This window comes from Melanostigma gelatinosum (assembly GCF_949748355.1).
Source record: "Melanostigma gelatinosum genome assembly, chromosome: 13".
Lineage (NCBI taxonomy): Eukaryota > Metazoa > Chordata > Actinopteri > Perciformes > Zoarcidae > Melanostigma > Melanostigma gelatinosum.
Window position 1 is genome coordinate 10,632,063 of NC_136646.1, and position 17,440 is coordinate 10,649,502.

A 17,440-nucleotide genomic window follows, 5' to 3' on the forward strand; every position below is an offset into this window, starting at 1 on the left:
TGTATCACCTCAAAGGAAACATTGAGAATGAGAAATGTCAAATTCAACGGAAACTGATGCAAATACGAGAAGAACAATGCAAAGTTTCCAGTAGTAAACCAATGGAGTTGTTCATTAAAAGCCTCTCATCTTTGTCAGCAACAGAAAAAGATTACTTCTTGAAATGGACTCAGATCTTAATAGATGCCCTCTCCACAGACGACCTCGATTCAATTCTCCAAATCTATGATAAAAAGTGGGCTGAGGTCTTGGCCTTGAAGAAGAAGCATGACAAATCTGATCTGCAAAAAGGAAAGCAAACCGAGCTTGATGAAATATCAACGAAAGTACAGTCAGCAACTTTTGGCTTGGAGCACATCTTCAGAGAAATGGGACAGATCTATGAAGCTCATGCATCTCTGCAGAAACAACCAAAGAGCGGACCGACTGACTGGTCTAAATACCCCGAGCTGGCTGCAGAGCTGATGATATCAGGACACCCAATGGAGCTGATGGATGGTGATGCAGGTCATGTACCTTTAACATGGATCTCTGGTCTTTTAGATGAAGTCATCAAGAAACTGGGTGACAAGAGAGTCTTTGTTTTGTCAGTGTTGGGCGTACAAAGCAGTGGAAAATCAACAATGCTGAATGCTATGTTTGGGTTACAGTTTGCAGTGAGTGCTGGCAGGTGCACCAAGGGTGCCTTCATGCAACTGGTCAAAGTGTCAGAGGAGATCAAGAAAGACTTTGAGTTTGACTATGTAATAGTGGTGGACACTGAAGGACTGCGTGCTCTTGAGTTGGAAGGTAAAGCCACTCTTCAACACGACAATGAACTGGCAACATTTGTTGTTGGTCTGGGAAACATGACACTGATCAATATCTTTGGAGAGAATCCAGCTGACATGCAAGATGTTCTGCAGATTGTTGTTCAGGCTTTCATGAGGATGAAGGAAATTAAACTTTCTCCAAGTTGTGTGTTTGTTCACCAGAATGTTACCGATATTGGTGCTACAGAGAAAAACATGGATGGAAAGAGACAGCTGCAAAAAAAACTGGACAAGATGACCGAACTAGCAGCCAAAGAGGAGGTTTGTGATGCCGAGTGCTTCAGTGACGTCATTGCATTTGATGTGCAGAAAGATGTGAAATACTTTGCCCAGCTTTGGGAGGGAAGTCCACCTATGGCTCCTCCAAATCCAGGTTATAGTGAATGCGTTCAAGAGCTGAAGACCACCATCCTCTCTAAAGCTAAACAGTCTGCTGGGATTACTCTCTCGCAGTTCAAAAGCAAAATTCAGGACCTGTGGAATGCCCTGATGAATGAGCAATTTGTTTTCAGTTTCAAAAACACATTTGAAATTGCAGTGTACAGAAAACTTGAGGTCCAGTATGGGAACTGGACCTGGACCATGAGGAGCAACATGTTGAACATTGAGAACGAACTTCATACCAAAATTCAAAATGGAAAACTTCACAAGGTCGAGCTCAATCATCTTCATCAAGAATCAAACAAAACCTATGATGAAATCAAACAAGCAATGACAACATACTTTGATGATGATGGAGACAAAGACATGTTGGTTCAGTGGCGAGGCCGCTTTGAAAGCAAAATCAAGGAGTTTCATGATGAACTATTGAGAGGAGTTCAAAGAAAACTGGATGAAATCATCCAGCAGAAAAATGCTTGTAAAAAGCTTAATGATAAGAAGACAGAGTTTGAGAACAACCTGCTACAAAAGAGCAAAGAACTCGCTCAGAAGTTAAAGGACAAGGCAAACGATGAAGAGGAAGATGAAGAGGAACTTCAAAAGCAGTTCAACTCTGTTTGGAGTGGCTTGGTTAAAGAACTAACTGCAGGTATAAAACCTATTGAGGACATCAACTATGAAGAAGATCAATCAACCGTCCTCTACGAGCTTGGTTTTGAATGGGCTCTCATTGATAAATCCAAAAGTAGTGGCAAATACAAAACAATAGCAGAGGTTGGTGATTACAAACATTATGTATCTCTGACCAAGCATCACGATCATGAAAATGACATGGAAACTGACACAAAAGGACAGAAAAACCCTTTCAAAAAAGTATGGGGTATTGTTACCGAACAAACTACTAAAGCTGAATATTACTGGAAGGGGTATTTTCAGCATGAAGAACAGCAACTGATCAGATCCCTCATTGACAATGTTCAAAAACAGTCCCTTGTTACAATTAAGAGCAAACCTGTTGCTACTAGAGGCTACAGTCCAACTTACTTGCAAGAAGTGGCCAACGATATAAAACAAAAGGTGACAGAATTTGAATCAAAGAGGAAATATGCTCTAAAGAAGGAGTTCACAGTTGATCTCTTGCTGTATGTATTTCACAGAGCAGAGAGATGGCTTTCAGAGTCCCACATGAAATACAAAGGGAACAATGATGCACACTCTTATGTAGAAAGCAAGAAAATGGATTATTACAACATTTTCAAAAGCTTCTGCAAAGGAAGCTCATCTGCTGTTGTGCTTGGACAACTGATCTGTGACAAGCTGAAGAGTGCCATTGAAGAGTTCGTCTGTAACAAGACTGGCATTGATCTCGCTGGAGCGATGAAGTGCAATTGCCCAGCATTCAGTGGGAACAGGTCGAACTTGGAGAAACATGTGTTGAAGTCACTCGCAGAGAAAGAGGACTTTAATGGTTTTATCACCTACATCCGTCACCCAAGGAACCAAGCAGAGACATATATAAGAGAAGAAGTAGAGAAATACATCTCCACAGAAAAGGGAAAAGAGAAAGCACAGAATATACTCAAGAAAAATGTGGACGACATCAACAGGCTTGTTAGTCAAGCTTTATATGACGCAACAGAGAAAGTCAAAACCCACAAAGGAGACCCAGACATGTGGATGAAGGAATTTTCGAGTTTGCTAAAAGTTAAGCTAACATTCAATACCATCAGTTGTCAAAACTTCAGTGACTTGAACAGTTTTGACTTCCTCAAAGAAGAGATAGAGAAAGGTCTTGTATCCATCATAAAGGAGTTGAGCAGCCTCTCACTGGATAACATGAAGAAATTCAGGATGAAGCCTGATGAAATCCTCATTGATCAGCTGTGTGACTGTTGCTGGGTAAAGTGTCCATTCTGTGCAGCTGTTTGCACCAACACCATAAAGGATCACAATGAGGACCACAGCGTGTCTTTTCATCGACCTGATGCAGTTATGGGATGGCACTTAAGAAACACCGTGGAGCTGAGTCTTGATTTCTGCACAACAAGTATTGCAAGTGATGGAAGTTTCTGCCCTACCCATGATTCACAGGTGGCCATTCCCTATAAAAAGTACCGAACTGCCGGCCCAAATTTTGCCAACTGGGCAATTACCCCTGATGGGTCCAAGCTGGAATATTGGAAATGGTTTGTGAGTCGATTTGAGAAGGAACTGGAAGACCACTATGGATTAAAATTCCAGGGCTATGGTAAAATTCCCAATGAGTGGAAAACACACTCTAAGGAACAAGCTATTCAAAGTTTGGATAAAATGTTCAAAGTGTGAGTCAGCCAATACAACCACAACCTTGCTGAAAACCATGATACTGGTTTTCACATGATTATTCATTAATCAGATTCCTATAAAACAACATTCATTGACGTTTGATTATCTCTCCATTGACGGGGGAAGTTGTGTGAATAATAAATGTGTCAATGAATCATTACAAACTACACGTGACTGGACTGGTTCACAGGAATCAGATTACTTTATACAAACTAACACTTAAAACAAAAGAGTGCACAAGAACAATTGTAATACGGAGAATTTAATGAGTCACACAACCATCAAACTATTAATATTAATTTCAAGTCAATGACTCATCTACAAAGTTGGATTTCTGTAAATGAAAATTGTTTTCATAAAGTAAAAGTCGAGGAAAGAGTTGAGACATTTTATCAATAACTAATGGAAGACATATTTCTTTTTTAACCTGCATGATTCATGTCTTAGATTTGCAACTGAAAATCCTGTCATGAGTATTGTATGTTTGTATTTTTGCATGGCGGAAGTTTTGTTCTGGGAATTGTTTTGTTGAGATGCTCATGTGCTTGTAGCTGCCAAAACATAATGATGTTGCAAAGTGAAGTAGAACCAAAGAGTGACTGTTGAGAAACTGTAAAAGCCTGAAGAAGTATCAGGTTTTCTGTTTGCTATGACAACTTTTCAAAGAATATTTCAAACATAACTGGTGAAGGATGCTTTATGTTTACGAAGTATATAAAGTGTTAAGTTTTATTATTTCTATCTCACTTCAACCAATCGGTTATTATTTCCACACAAGTATGAGTTTTGTTGTTTTTATTCAATCTGTGATTTTGCCAATATAACCACGACACTGCTAAAAATCATAATACTTGTTTTTACATAATTATTCATAAATCAGTATTGAAGTGTTAAGTTGTGTTGTTTATCTCCTTTAAACCAATCTGTTATTTCCACACAAGTTTGAGTTTTGATGTTTTTATTTAGAAACTTACTGTATCCTATTCTGACATCCAAGAGTGATGTAAACAGATTTAAACAATTTAAGTCATTGAGAAGAAATCTGTTGAGTTTAACTTGTTATGTTTCAATAAAAATAACTTCTTTATATCTCCTGAAATTCCAGGTTTCTTAGTGTTTATGATAAATGTACTCCTTTAAGTCTGCCAAATACTACAGTGCATTTATTTCTGATACTGTAGTGTATTTGTTTTAAGGTTTTTATGCTTCAACACCAGCCACAGTCATGGCCAGAGGCATAATATGTTTGGGTTGTCTCTACATCCTCTCCTTTATCATGAATTTATATATCCCAGGAACACAAGGATGAACTGATCAGATTTTGATGTCAATTCGGTGGTCACAAAATGCGTTTTTGGCCTTAACTCAAGTATCCATAAGCTACCGTAAATATGACAATTTCACACAAATGTCGAATAAGATAAACTCATGGAAGTGATGACATTTTAAACAGACATGGATGTAAACTCTAACATGACTGGTTGGCAGAGGCATAGAACCGGGAGGCGTTCATTTCTAGTATTTCTAGTATCATTAAATCTCAGAAAACAACAAAAAACCTGATAACATGGGTTGTCATCTTTGACTGTATGAATATGATATTATTATTATCAATTGTGTGTTTGCTAGATTCGACTGAGCCCTTCATATCTACATAGGATCAGGTCTTTTTCACAGAGCCTAGCATGTTGCACTATTATGGAAAATAAGTTCAGATCGGGCCAGTTGTTGAAGTCTAAACTACTGTTCCCCTACTGTTCTCTTTCTAGTGGGAGTTAAAAGCCTTTTCCCTGGTGCCGCCTTGCATAACATGACTCTTTTTTATTTCAGACCAGCTCTCCCTCTCACAGCACCAGGGCCTTCTCTTGCCTTTTCCATGACAGTCTTACCATATGCATGCCAGCCTGTGTAGTAGGAACGCCAGTCTCACTATGCACCTGCTACGCCCCCTCAGTTGTTTTTCTAGAAGAGACTCTGATCTTTTCTTAAGGCAAACAGGCTGTATGTTGACCTATTGAGACCTCACTTTATTCACACTAGTTCTCAATATGCGTTTGTGATATATGTGAGTTTCAAACATTTAGATATATTTAAACAAATAGATATAGTTGATTGTGATATTATGATAAATCCAACTCCAACAGCACCGCAAAGTTTCTACAGTTTTTACTTTTAAGTGGCAGATTGAATTTCGTGACACAAATGTTTCCTACATGCTTGGAAAGGAAGGGTGAGCAGAGGGGTATTCACTTGCAATCTAAAACCTCACCGCTCAATGCCACTAAATCCTACACACTGGTCCTTTAAGACCGAACTATGACCGGTACCTTTCAGCAAGTTGGTTAAAGGAGAGGTTCTTCTCCTTCCTCTGTTTGTTCAGTGCTTAAAAACAAATATTATCAAACAAGGATTATATGGTAAACATAATTATGTTACGATATCTGCTTCAGTCTCACTTTTTTTTAACACAAACAAACACACACCTGGTTCCTTTCCGGGGGAAACTACACTTTTCACATCTGGGGCTAACTTTTTAAATGGTGACTAGATTAAAGAGTTTTCTTTAAAGAGCTGAGACCTTACCACCTAACATCAGAAAAAATGGTTCCTTTCTCTTTCAGCTGTTCTTCAATTCAAGCTCCTAAGAAAAACATGAGTGGAGTTTCATGTAGAAGCAAGGTGCAGCAGTCTGTGTGGCAGTAAACATGGTCAGGAACTTTCACTTAGGCACAAATCTGCTCTTCTCACGATTAATAGATGAGGCCTTTTGTGAACTGGGCTACAATGGTTTGTCATTTTCAAAAGCTGGGTCCACAGAAAACAAAGTTCGGGAAATAACAGTGCTTTAGATAACAGCTGCACATACCGTATAGTTTCTAAGTAACGTAATGTAATTGAACAAAATCATGAGGGAACAATTGTAGTTTTCCTGTTGGTAATAGTCATTTTGAAATAAAATCACATCAGATGAGAGATGCAAAAGGCCCTCCATCTTCTCTGAAATGTCCAAATTTTTGCTCAGTTATGGTCATACTGTATCCTGTAATAGTAGGAATATAATAGGTACAGTTAAATAATAACTAGAGTAGAAATTATCTATTAAATTCCTCACTAACGTGCAGCTTATTGCTCGGTGGGTCATACATACCCTGTATTAATAGAATAGGTATCAGTAGTTAAGGGGAGACGCTACAGATGAACAGGGTAAAGATTTTAACTAATAAATATCACCATGACACTTCCACAGATGATTATATTAATTATCTGAACACCGGATATTCAATACCAACATTAAGATTAACCCATGGTCGTCATGAACTTAATTCATTTTGAAGGATTTGTTGTCTTGTGAAAATGCAGATGAACGTGTCATGATGTGAAGAGGCGAAATAAAGAGTCCGTTGCAAACATGAATAAGGACACCGATAAAGAAAATGAAGAGGGAACACAGAACATGAAGTTGATCAAATGATAAAGAATTTGTGAGAAGAGCAAAGATTTGGAGTGAGATCTTACTGAGATTGTTTGGACGGAGCAAAAACTGAGAACTTTGTGAAACAGAACTACCTAAACTGAAATAGCATCTGTCAGATCAAATGACTCCCAATGATGCATTCTATGGAGATAGAGTTGAATCAGTAATAACTATAAAGATCCTTGTGTATTCTCTGATAAAAGTGACACATTGGTCCTATTAGATATTACTTTATGTGCACGAAGCCATCTCGGGTCACTTCTCTTGACTGTTTGTTTTTTCGGTCACAGAAGGCAGCAGAAGTCCACTGACAGGCTACACAGGTAATCTCAGTGGGCTGTTACTATTTCTAGAGTGATTTGTTGTCTCGTGGTCTGCTGCTCTCTCACAACTAGACTGATATTTTATGTAAAGTTAGTGTTTTAAGCCTCAACCCATCAAAGACAATAACACAACACAATTTGAATAGAAACATTTTATATTCTTGTGCACAACAGGACATTTTTACATTTCCAATTCACTGAAGCTCTACATCTCATAGTGATTCATATTTCTTACAATCACTGAAGTCTCAAAGTCTTGTCTTTAACCAAACCGATAAACATGCCATGCATGTGCAACAGCAATTGTGTCTCTTAGCAGATCTTTAAGGAAGTCAGTTTGAAGTCTCCTGCGATTTTGATGTAGCTGATGATGTTCATCTTATTACGGTTGGGAAACTGTACTTCATGTCCATCAGGAAGCTCCACTTCAAACGTGTCTCCAGTCAGCTTCAACACCATCTGAAAGAGAAAAGATGCAGTGAAACCTTTATTTTAGCAGACATCTCAAAATCTCCCTGCATGGATAAATATCACTAAAGGTAAGTGAGGAAATGAGTTTATTGTGATTTTTTTACAAAATACACACAGTCTCTCTCCCTTCAGTCAGATTGCCTCACCTTGACTTCTGCTCCCCTCTGTAGGGGGTTGTGTATTTCCCGTTTCTCGTCGGCCCAACAACCAGCAGCCTTTGAGTTGCAAACAAGAACGGCTCCATCAGTGTCGTCATGGAAACGAGGGTTAAAGTGCAGCGCCAGGTCCTCTGCACCACAGCCGAGATCGATCTCGAATCTGAGTGGATCAGAGATTATACAATAGATGTAGTCTTACTATTGACGTGTTTGCACAGCATAAATATCACCGTTTTATTCAGTGAAGAAGCGAATATGAAACAAATGTTATGAGTTTGGTTGGCTCACCTCTCAGCATCATGTGGAATTACTCCCTTTACTTTCAGCTGATCTCCAGCTCTTATAATCACGTTCTTCAATTCAAGTTGCTGAGAAACACAATTTTGCAGTTCAGGATTAACAAACTATTTAATTAGAAAATAAAAGATTGCTGTTACAATGATATTCATATTTGTATTCTACACATTACAGCAAAGTTAAATTAGCAAGAACAAAGCAGTCAAACTTACCATGCTCCTGTTGGGTGCTGGTGCTGGTGGACAGTCCTGGAGCAAATGGAAGATGTAAGAGGATGTGTTGGCACACAAGCAGTCTTCTGCCCTAGAAGACAACAAGAAAGTAGCCTGACTGTGAAGTTTCTCCCAATTTATAATGTGACGCACAAAGGATTCAGTGATAGGACGGGTCACCGTAACAATGTGACCCGTTGATCATGATAATCAAGTAGCCCTTTCAATGCAAATGCAGTGATCTAATCATTGCTGTTAAACTGATTTAGTAAAAAAAAACAAAAAAACAAAAAACAAAGAAAGATTGATTGTCTAATCACAGAAGACATGAGTACCAGCTGGCAGTGATAATACTGTTTGAACAAACTGCTCTGCCAATAGCCATTTAAATAAGTTTTGAGCCACTCTGCACGTTGAGGAAGCACCGCAATAAGTTACTGATTACAATAGTGTCACGGTTCACGGTTTACCGTGTGGGATTAGGAGTTGATCAGAGACTCAGGTGCAGACTTAGACACAGGACACAAGGTGAGGTGACATGCAAGGCTCTTTACTGGGCACTTAAGCAGACAAAAACAGAAACCAAAATCAACTCCAACCGGGAGCGTGAAAAATCCAAACTAAAAATAAAAAGCAAAGTCACAAAAAGGGGATTGGACACAAAAAGGCAGACATAAACCATGGACCGCAGAAGGCCAACACGAGAGCGAAGAGTCCACAGGGAGGGAAAAGGACAAATGATAATCCAGCAACTGAAACGGGCCAAGCAGGGGAGTATAAGTATGTGAGGGGTGATGAGCTGATTGCCAGCAGGTGAGTGGGGTTTGCAGAGGGAAAAACCAGGGGCAGGTGATTTGGTACAGGTCGAGAGAATGAGCATGATGAGGAGAGACCCACACCCACACACACGCACGCACGCACGCACACACACACACACACACACACACACACACAAACACACAGCAAAACCCAACCGTGACAAATGGAGCATAAACACTACCAGAGTACACTGTCTGTTTTCAACCTGTCTGTTAAGGTGATCCTATCAATTAAATGGCATTGATTTGATATGAATTATTGGGCAATTGTTCACAATAACGCTGGATGTCTCTTTAATAATTAATAATACACTTTACAATTATTTTTTGAAACCGAATACCAATCATACTCTCTCCTGTTTCTTCATACTGAACTGATCTACATCTGTCACTTCGGTCGTAAAACACTGAACCAGCTGTGCGTAAAAGCTTCCTAGTGGCTCCGCATCAGAGCAGTGCTGCACGTCGGTGAGCAGCAGCTTCACTGATAAACTTGTGTTTTCATATTTGCGGTGCTTTTGGCTCAGCTCTCCGTAAGACAAAGTTCACTCCGAGTCTCCCGCTGCTGCTCCAAAACAAACGATGAACTGCAGCCATATACAGGCGACAGAAAAGCTGATATAATTTATATGTGTTCTTTATTTTAAAGATGCGTCTGTGACTCCGCGAACAATGGACTTTAATTTGCCGATGGTGTCAATTGTGTTTTAATGTCACATGTTAAAATAATCTAATCAGCGTCAATGCTGACGAAATAACATTTCTTGTAAATACTTTCAAAATATAGGGGCCAAACTGTCAATTAGAATAATCTATCATTGTATGCCATAATAGTTATTACAATTTAAAACTCAAACTCCATATATTCATCAGTGAGAATGACACAGATATCAATACGGATTATGTGCATTGGTGGACATGGTTATCAATCATTAAACAATCCTGGCCTAAATCGACCTCAAGTTATCGCAGTGTGAAAATGTGGTAACTGTTACAGGAAAATAATAATTGTGCTACTTATCAGTAACATTGTCACATGACCGCCTTGCTCGTCGTAGTTTCCCTTATGGACTTTATGAACTGTAGCTACGAAGACGATTGATTTATGTTATCTTTTCTAGATGCTTCAGTTTGGCCACTTTAGTTTGAAAGCACATACCGGAAGTGGTAGTATGCTGCTATGTCTGCAATGACGTTGTCTTTATTAATTTCTTGCAGTTCTACATTGTGACCACGGGAGGGTGACAAAACCCACAATTCTGTCCGTTTGTACTACTCTAAATGCTGCCTTGAAACAAAGTGGCGATACAGGTTAAATCGAGTGTATTTGGAATCGTATACGTTTGTGTTTGCCCGAATGGGTATAAATGACTTAGCATAGTTTGCAAGGGATCGAAAACTAGCTGCGGCTGCCTCCACATATGACCATCGTCTTGCAGGTCGTAGTGGACACTAGGTGGAGATGACTTTCCTTTGAAAGTATCTGCCGGAAGTACTGCCATGTCTGCATTGACGCTATCTTTATGAATTTAGTGAGTCGTAGTTCCAGACTGTGGCCACTGGAGGGCGGTATCTAAATATGTATTTGAAAAGTCGACCTCAAGTGATCACAGTGTGGAACTGCGGTAAGTGTTTCATCACAATTGTCAGAGGGCTACATTTCAGTAACATCGTCACATGACCAAAAACTAGCTCCATCTGACGTTACGCTCATCTTCAACGTTGTAGCTGAGCGAGCTTGATCACTTTATTTTGAAAGTATATACCGGAAGTTCTGTCATGTTTGCATTAAATTAACGAGTTGCAGTTCCGGACGTATATATACGTATATATACGGGCTATATATATATATATATATATATATATATATATATATATATATATTTATATATATATATATATATATATATATATATATATATATATATATATATATATATATATATATATATACGGGCTATATATATATAGATAGATAGATAGATAGATAGATAGATAGATAGATAGATAGATAGATAGATATAAAAAAATACAATTTGTTTTATTCGTGGTCGTTTTCAAGTCGTGTGGAACTGCAAATACATTAAAATGAAAGCTATTTAATGGTAACGTGTTTTTGTTGACTCTGCCAAAAGAATATCAGTTCTGCAAAAAACTAAGGGCTTGCTAGCAGTAGCAGTGCTAGCTTGTGTACCCACGTCGGTCACGTGACAACCGCCTTGCTCGTCAGAACGGCTCTGTTAAGTGTATTTTATGATATACATTAATATTTTGTAAACACTGTTATTTCATTTCGGATGGCTTCAGTTTAGGCACTGGAGTTTGAAAGTACTACCGGAAGTGGTAGTGTGGTATTATGTCTGTATATTGACGCTAGCTTGCCTAAATTAAAATGCTGCAGTTGTCGACTGTGACCACTGGAGGGCAGTATAACACCAAGATTATACATTGAAGACTTTCTTTGAAGGAATAACATGGGCTTAATATTGGTTGACAACAACGTTTATACCAATCCAGAAAAATATAGATACAGATATAAATATCTCTAGTATTCCGACAAAAAAATGATCTTTCTCTACAACAACTTCCGCTATTCTGCCGGAAGTGACAAAATAAAGTAAACAGAGGAGCTGCAAGTGGATCCAGAAATTAGGATAATTGCGATTAAAGGGAGCGATTTAAAAAATACATTGCGCTTTGTTTACATTCTAAGTGACATTTGTACGCGAAACTGGTGCGAAGTCAAACAAAGGTAAATCGTTTTCGGCATATGTTTGCTATTCCACTTCCAAATAGCCTAACGTTACGTTAGCTGCTAACGTTCTACCGGTAGCTACTGTAACGTTACTAAGCATTTTTTTCTGTTACTTTCCGTCACTACAAAGAAATATATCAGTCGTCAAACCGCCTTGATTGTTGTACGTGTTGCACGTTCAGACTCATTTAACTGGGCAACATCGGGTAGCTTTAGTTAGCATGCACTGAAAGTAAGCAGCTGTTCGTCCAGCTGCTGCAGCAGCTACGTTAGCGTGTTTCACTGACTGCTCTGACATCAGTGGGATCATCTGTGTTATGATGGGATCAATTCCAGTTGATACTTGTATTGTATTCTCCACCAACATGAGCTCACTATAAATCACCTGTTGTAGTTTTAGCCCAAACTGAGCAAGCAAATTAACATAAAACTGTCTTGTTGTGTCTGTCTTAATACAGTCTCACAGTATTTAACGTGATGTGTGTTCATCACTCACAGGTTCACAGTGACCGGATTGACACTTTCCTGCAATGTTCACAGACATGGATTATGAATTGGAGGAGGACAAACTGTGAGTCCCAATTATGTTTCCCCTTTTTATGATCTGCGCCATTCAGTTATGTTTCAGTGTGTCAATTTTTAAATCTTCAGTTTAGACATGGGACAGTCACTGACTAATCAAACCATGTTGAGACTGAGATATCACTAAACCCTTAAAACAGAAGCTGAGCCTGAGTCCTGATTGAACTTTGCACTCATTCCTCTCATTATTGAACTAAATGTTTATGAACTTGTAGGATTTTATACTATAAAGTTGTACTTATTGCAACTTAAATGCAAAACCAGGATGCTACAAATCTCAAAGTATCGTGTTTGTCCTCATCAGGGGGATACCAACAGTACCTGGTACTGTGTGTTTGAAGAAAGATGCCAATAACCTTATTGGGATCAGCATTGGTGGTGGGGCACAGTACTGCCCTTGTCTCTACATTGTCCAGGTATGTACAGAACAATTGATCTGAATCATTCTGTAAAGTATAAAATGTAAGAACATACAGTGTTTCTGTGTCATTGGCACCTGTTTTAATGTGGTCTCTGGTGTCTTGCAGGTCTTTGATAACACGCCAGCAGCTCTGGATGGGACTCTGGCAGCAGGGGACGAAATCACAGGCGTGAACGGGAAACCAGTGAAGGGAAAGACCAAAGTGGAGGTGGCAAAGATGATTCAAGCTGTGCAGGTACACAAATACTGGGGATGGAGTCCCACCAGGAAATGCTCAGATGGCTTATTACTTACTTCTTCTACGATGTTTTGTATATACAACCGAGATTTATAATAATAACTCCACACCACCAATGACCACCTTTTTAATGAGTTCAATGGTCGAATTCAAGCACATATGTAGATGAATAGAAACATGCAAAAGGAATCAAACATTACTTACATTTCTGCGTCCCACCTGGGCCGAAGATTTATCAGCGAATAGTCCGAAGGTTTACTGATTGTGAACGCAAACTCTCCATCAAACTGGGAAAGAGGGACTTTACTGGCTCGGCAAGCGGTGCTGCAGCGGTCGGGACAATAGCCCATCGCTTTTAGCATAACGTCACCAGTGCAGGGTGTCTGTGTTTATTTAGGCATCCATTGTTCGCACCCAGAAAATTCCATGACTGGACACGACTGCATGATGGATTAAAGACGAGGTGCAACGTGGGATTTAAAGGATCAGAATGTGTTGCTGTTTCCCATTCAGGGCAAATTAATGTGCAATATGAACTTCACCGTCTGCACCATGAAGCTGGAAAAGTTTGCACATTATCAATTTGACCTCCTATAATAAGATAACGCATTGTATTTTAAAGGTTCATTTTCAGATTTTATAAGACAAAATGAATGTCAGATACAGTTTGTCCCCTAGAGATGGTCTACTTTTAAATATGTACGTTTGTGTTGTTGTTTATTTTCACAGGAAGAAGCAGTAATCCACTACAACAAACTGCAGGCGGACCCCAAACAGGGGAAGTCGCTGGATATAGGTATCTCCTCTATTAGTCGTGATTCAGTCCGTTCATGTTACTGCATGTGGGTTATGTATTGTAATGCTGTGAATGGCTGTTTGGGTCCATTGAACACGTTCGCTGTGTCTTCCAGTGCTGAAAAAAGTCAAACATCGTCTGGTGGAGAATATGAGCTCAGGCACAGCAGATGCTCTTGGACTCAGTCGAGCTATTCTATGCAACGGTGAGATTATTATTATTATTATTACGAGCATGCTGTATATGTATTAGTGCATTGATGTGGATCGACATGAAGCTCAACTCCCGTGGATTCACTCTACAGATGGACTGGTCAAGAGACTGGAGGAGCTGGAGAAAACAGCAGAGCTCTACAAAGGTGAAGAACAATCAAATTACAACACTGGCCAAAATCAGATGCACTGTGTTAAAGTGAGTGCCTGTAAAGAGTCACCTGTTCGTTCAAACCGATGCTTCATTCTTGTGTTTGCTCGTAGGGCTGATGGAGCACACGAAGAGACTGCTCAGAGCTTTCTTTGAGCTTTCTCAAACTCACAGAGGTGAGTTCCTGTGATCAAGCTCCAGCAAAGAAGAAAAGCACAAACCAGATCCTCTTAGCAGATCTCAATCTGTCTGAGCTTCAGTGTCTGTATTCTAAATTCTACCCCTCCAGCGTTTGGCGACGTCTTCTCAGTCATCGGGGTGCGAGAGCCTCAAGCTGCAGCCAGCGAGGCGTTTGTGAAGTTTGCTGACGCTCACCGCAACATTGAGAAATACGGAATTCAGCTGCTAAAGACGATCAAACCCGTGAGTACGGATTCAAGATTGACTTTGAAACCATTGTGAACTTGTTTTCGAGGATGTCTGCAGTTAATCCAACACTGCTCTGTTCTGCGGTGCATCTCATGACATCACTGTATGGTCTGTCTGACGTCTCGCTGTGCAGATGCTCCACGATCTGAACACGTACCTTCACAAGGCCATACCCGACACGAAGCTCACCATCCGCAAGTACCTGGATGTGAAGTTTGAATATCTGGTAAGGCAGCAGCACTCTGTGCCTCTTGGTTTCAGTGCGATGCACAACACGGTGTCATCACTTGTAAATCTGACCGAAGTAGCTCACGATCAGTCTACAGGCCGACGGAATGGATTCTTTGTGTGTTTCAGTCGTACTGCCTGAAGGTGAAGGAGATGGATGATGAAGAATACAGCAGCATTGTGAGTTCTCCTTTCCATTCTATACACAAGATTTAAGGGTTGCCATTTATATAAATGTGTTGCTTCGCGTCTCTCTGAGGAGTCGTGTTCTCGCATCATCTGAAGCAGTGATTGGTGGGCTTCTTCCTACAGGCCATGGGAGAGCCCCTGTATCGGGTCAGCACCGGTAACTATGAATACCGTTTGGTGCTGCGGTGTCGGCAGGAGGCTCGCGCCCGCTTTGCCAAGATGAGGAAGGACGTTCTGGAGAAGATAGAGCTGCTGGACCAGAAACACGGTCTGTTGTTGTTGTTGGGCTTTTTTCCCATTCACCTCCTCAGTCGATGGTAAACGTGCAGTAGTGGTACACCGTGACATCTGTCTGATCGGTTTCTCTCTGTTCAACAGAAATGGGACAATGTCTGTCACTCACTCGCCATGTGAAGCACATTTTAACAGTGTTAGTTGTTCCCTTAGTAACATAGGTGATCCCCTCTTGTCCCTCCCCTCTTCTTCACCTGCAGTCCAGGACATTGTGTTCCAGCTGCAGCGCTTCGTCTCAGGCATGTCGCATTACTACGACGAGTGCTACGCCGTCCTGAAGGAGGCCGATGTCTTCCCCATTGAAGTGGACCTCTCCCGCACCACCATCAACTACGGCAGCCAGTCGTTGTCCTACGCCGGAGATGATGAGGAGGAGGAGGAGGAGGAGGGAGGAGAGGAAGGAGGGAGCAGCACAGAGAGACAAGCAGAGAATGGAGCTGAGAAACTGATCGATGACGAATGACAGTGAGTGAGTGAGCTAGCGTGTGTGTGTGTGTATGTGTGTGTGTGTGCGTGTGTGTGTGTGTGTGTGAGAGAGATGAAGTCCACCCCTCTAACGTAACTGTTCTTCACTTGCATCTAAAGTCAATGCACTCACCAAGCAGCGGTCCTTGCAGTGGAGTAAAGCAGTTTAAATGGTGAATACTACGAAAGGTTGCTGCTATAATGCTGTGTGTTCGTGTTTTCGTGGTGTTTCCGTCTTGGGATACTCTAAGATCAGCAGCTTTGTGATTATTTCACCATACTTCTGACTGTCGGCTCAACCTGAACGCTGTGGAGGGGTTTTAATGTGGCAGAACAGGATTTGTGTGATGGTGAGTTGATGAGATTATGAGGTGTGCCTTCTTACCTCTTAATGAAGCCTGGTGGGCCGGGGCTGCGTGTCAATGTGCATATTGTGGATTGTTATATCTTGATATTAACTTTTGTTTTTTGTTATTTTCTTTGCTACAAACATGTCATTTTTAGGACAGGGATTTATTCAGCTACCAAAAATGATATTTTGTGGTGAATGTTAAGTGACACTTTCTCCTCAGCTTAACAAACAAATGACAAATGACACTACTGGATACAACATCTGAAGGTGTTGCTGAAGATTAAGACTGAATGAAGTTTGTTACATGACGCTGTTACATTCCTTTGGCCTCTTTTCTTTTCTGTTCTTCTGAGCACGTCTTTAGTTGTTTCACAAGGGAGAGTCTGCAATTTGTGTCGAGCTCTGAAAAGCTTCACAACCAAAGTCTATTTTTTAAATGTTGTTCAATCTGTTTCACCTGCTTTTACTGCACGTTTCAAGTTTTTTCTAACTCTCTTGCAACACACCTGAATTGCTCTCTCCTCGTCAACAGTTTGTTTTCTTTCATTCCAGCAATGGTAGTGTTTCTGTTGAGGAGGAGAAAGGCAATGGACTCACAGAGCTTTACTGCTGTGTGAAAGTCATAGATGATGAAACACTACATGTAAATAACTGTGTACAAAGGGAAAGGGTTTATCAACTGTTGTTTTATTTGTTATTGTCATTTCCACTTTATTTATTCTTTTTGTCAAAGTATATTTAAAAGCTTTTAATTAGAAGATTGGATTCTATTTTATAGTCAATATAATTCTCCTCTTCTGTGGCTCCTCGTTGCCTTCAGGGGGATAAGATGATTTTGTGCATTTTCATGATTTACCACCAGGGGAAGCATCACACTGTCCTGCAGTCATCAACGACTACACCATGTGTTGAATTAAAAAAAACACATCGTTTGTGTTGTCTTTTATTGAATAACTGGAACGTAATGAATCAGAAAGAGCTACTGTGTCATCTTACACAGTTCGGTCCTTAGTCACCTAACGTAACCGCTTATGGGCTGAAACGTAGAATGTTATT

At 40.2% G+C, this 17,440-nt stretch overlaps 2 protein-coding genes across 2 annotated transcripts; one reads left to right on the plus strand and one right to left on the minus strand.

The window, feature by feature from the left end:
* Positions 1-7,628: 7,628 nt before the first annotated feature.
* On the minus strand, positions 7,629-10,774 carry LOC306787373 (galectin-2-like; the record flags this gene model as incomplete). The annotated part of the gene is made up of 6 exons (XM_079282492.1): positions 7,629-7,775; positions 7,934-8,105; positions 8,234-8,313; positions 8,455-8,545; positions 10,432-10,492; positions 10,699-10,774. The coding sequence occupies 6 exons, from the start codon at positions 10,772-10,774 to the stop codon at positions 7,629-7,631; spliced, it is 627 nt and encodes a 208-aa protein (XP_079138618.1).
* Positions 10,775-11,884: 1,110 nt separating this feature from the next.
* On the plus strand, positions 11,885-17,296 carry pick1 (protein interacting with prkca 1). Its single transcript, XM_079281191.1, has 13 exons — positions 11,885-12,024; positions 12,526-12,598; positions 12,914-13,025; positions 13,137-13,265; positions 13,998-14,064; positions 14,180-14,269; positions 14,369-14,422; positions 14,541-14,603; positions 14,717-14,850; positions 14,990-15,082; positions 15,214-15,264; positions 15,397-15,541; positions 15,768-17,296. The coding sequence occupies exons 2-13, from the start codon at positions 12,558-12,560 to the stop codon at positions 16,028-16,030; spliced, it is 1,242 nt and encodes a 413-aa protein (XP_079137317.1). The 5' UTR covers positions 11,885-12,024; positions 12,526-12,557; the 3' UTR covers positions 16,031-17,296.
* Positions 17,297-17,440: the final 144 nt, after the last annotated feature.

Excerpts from the sequence above, each read along its gene's own strand:
- pick1 (XM_079281191.1), top strand. The coding sequence starts at position 12,558 with ATGTTCACAGACATGGATTATGAATTGGAGGAGGACAAACT. Across the intron at positions 12,599-12,913 it reads GAATTGGAGGAGGACAAACT|GGGGATACCAACAGTACCTG; the intron begins GTGAGTCCCAAT and ends TGTCCTCATCAG. Across the intron at positions 14,423-14,540 it reads AACAGCAGAGCTCTACAAAG|GGCTGATGGAGCACACGAAG; the intron begins GTGAAGAACAAT and ends GTTTGCTCGTAG.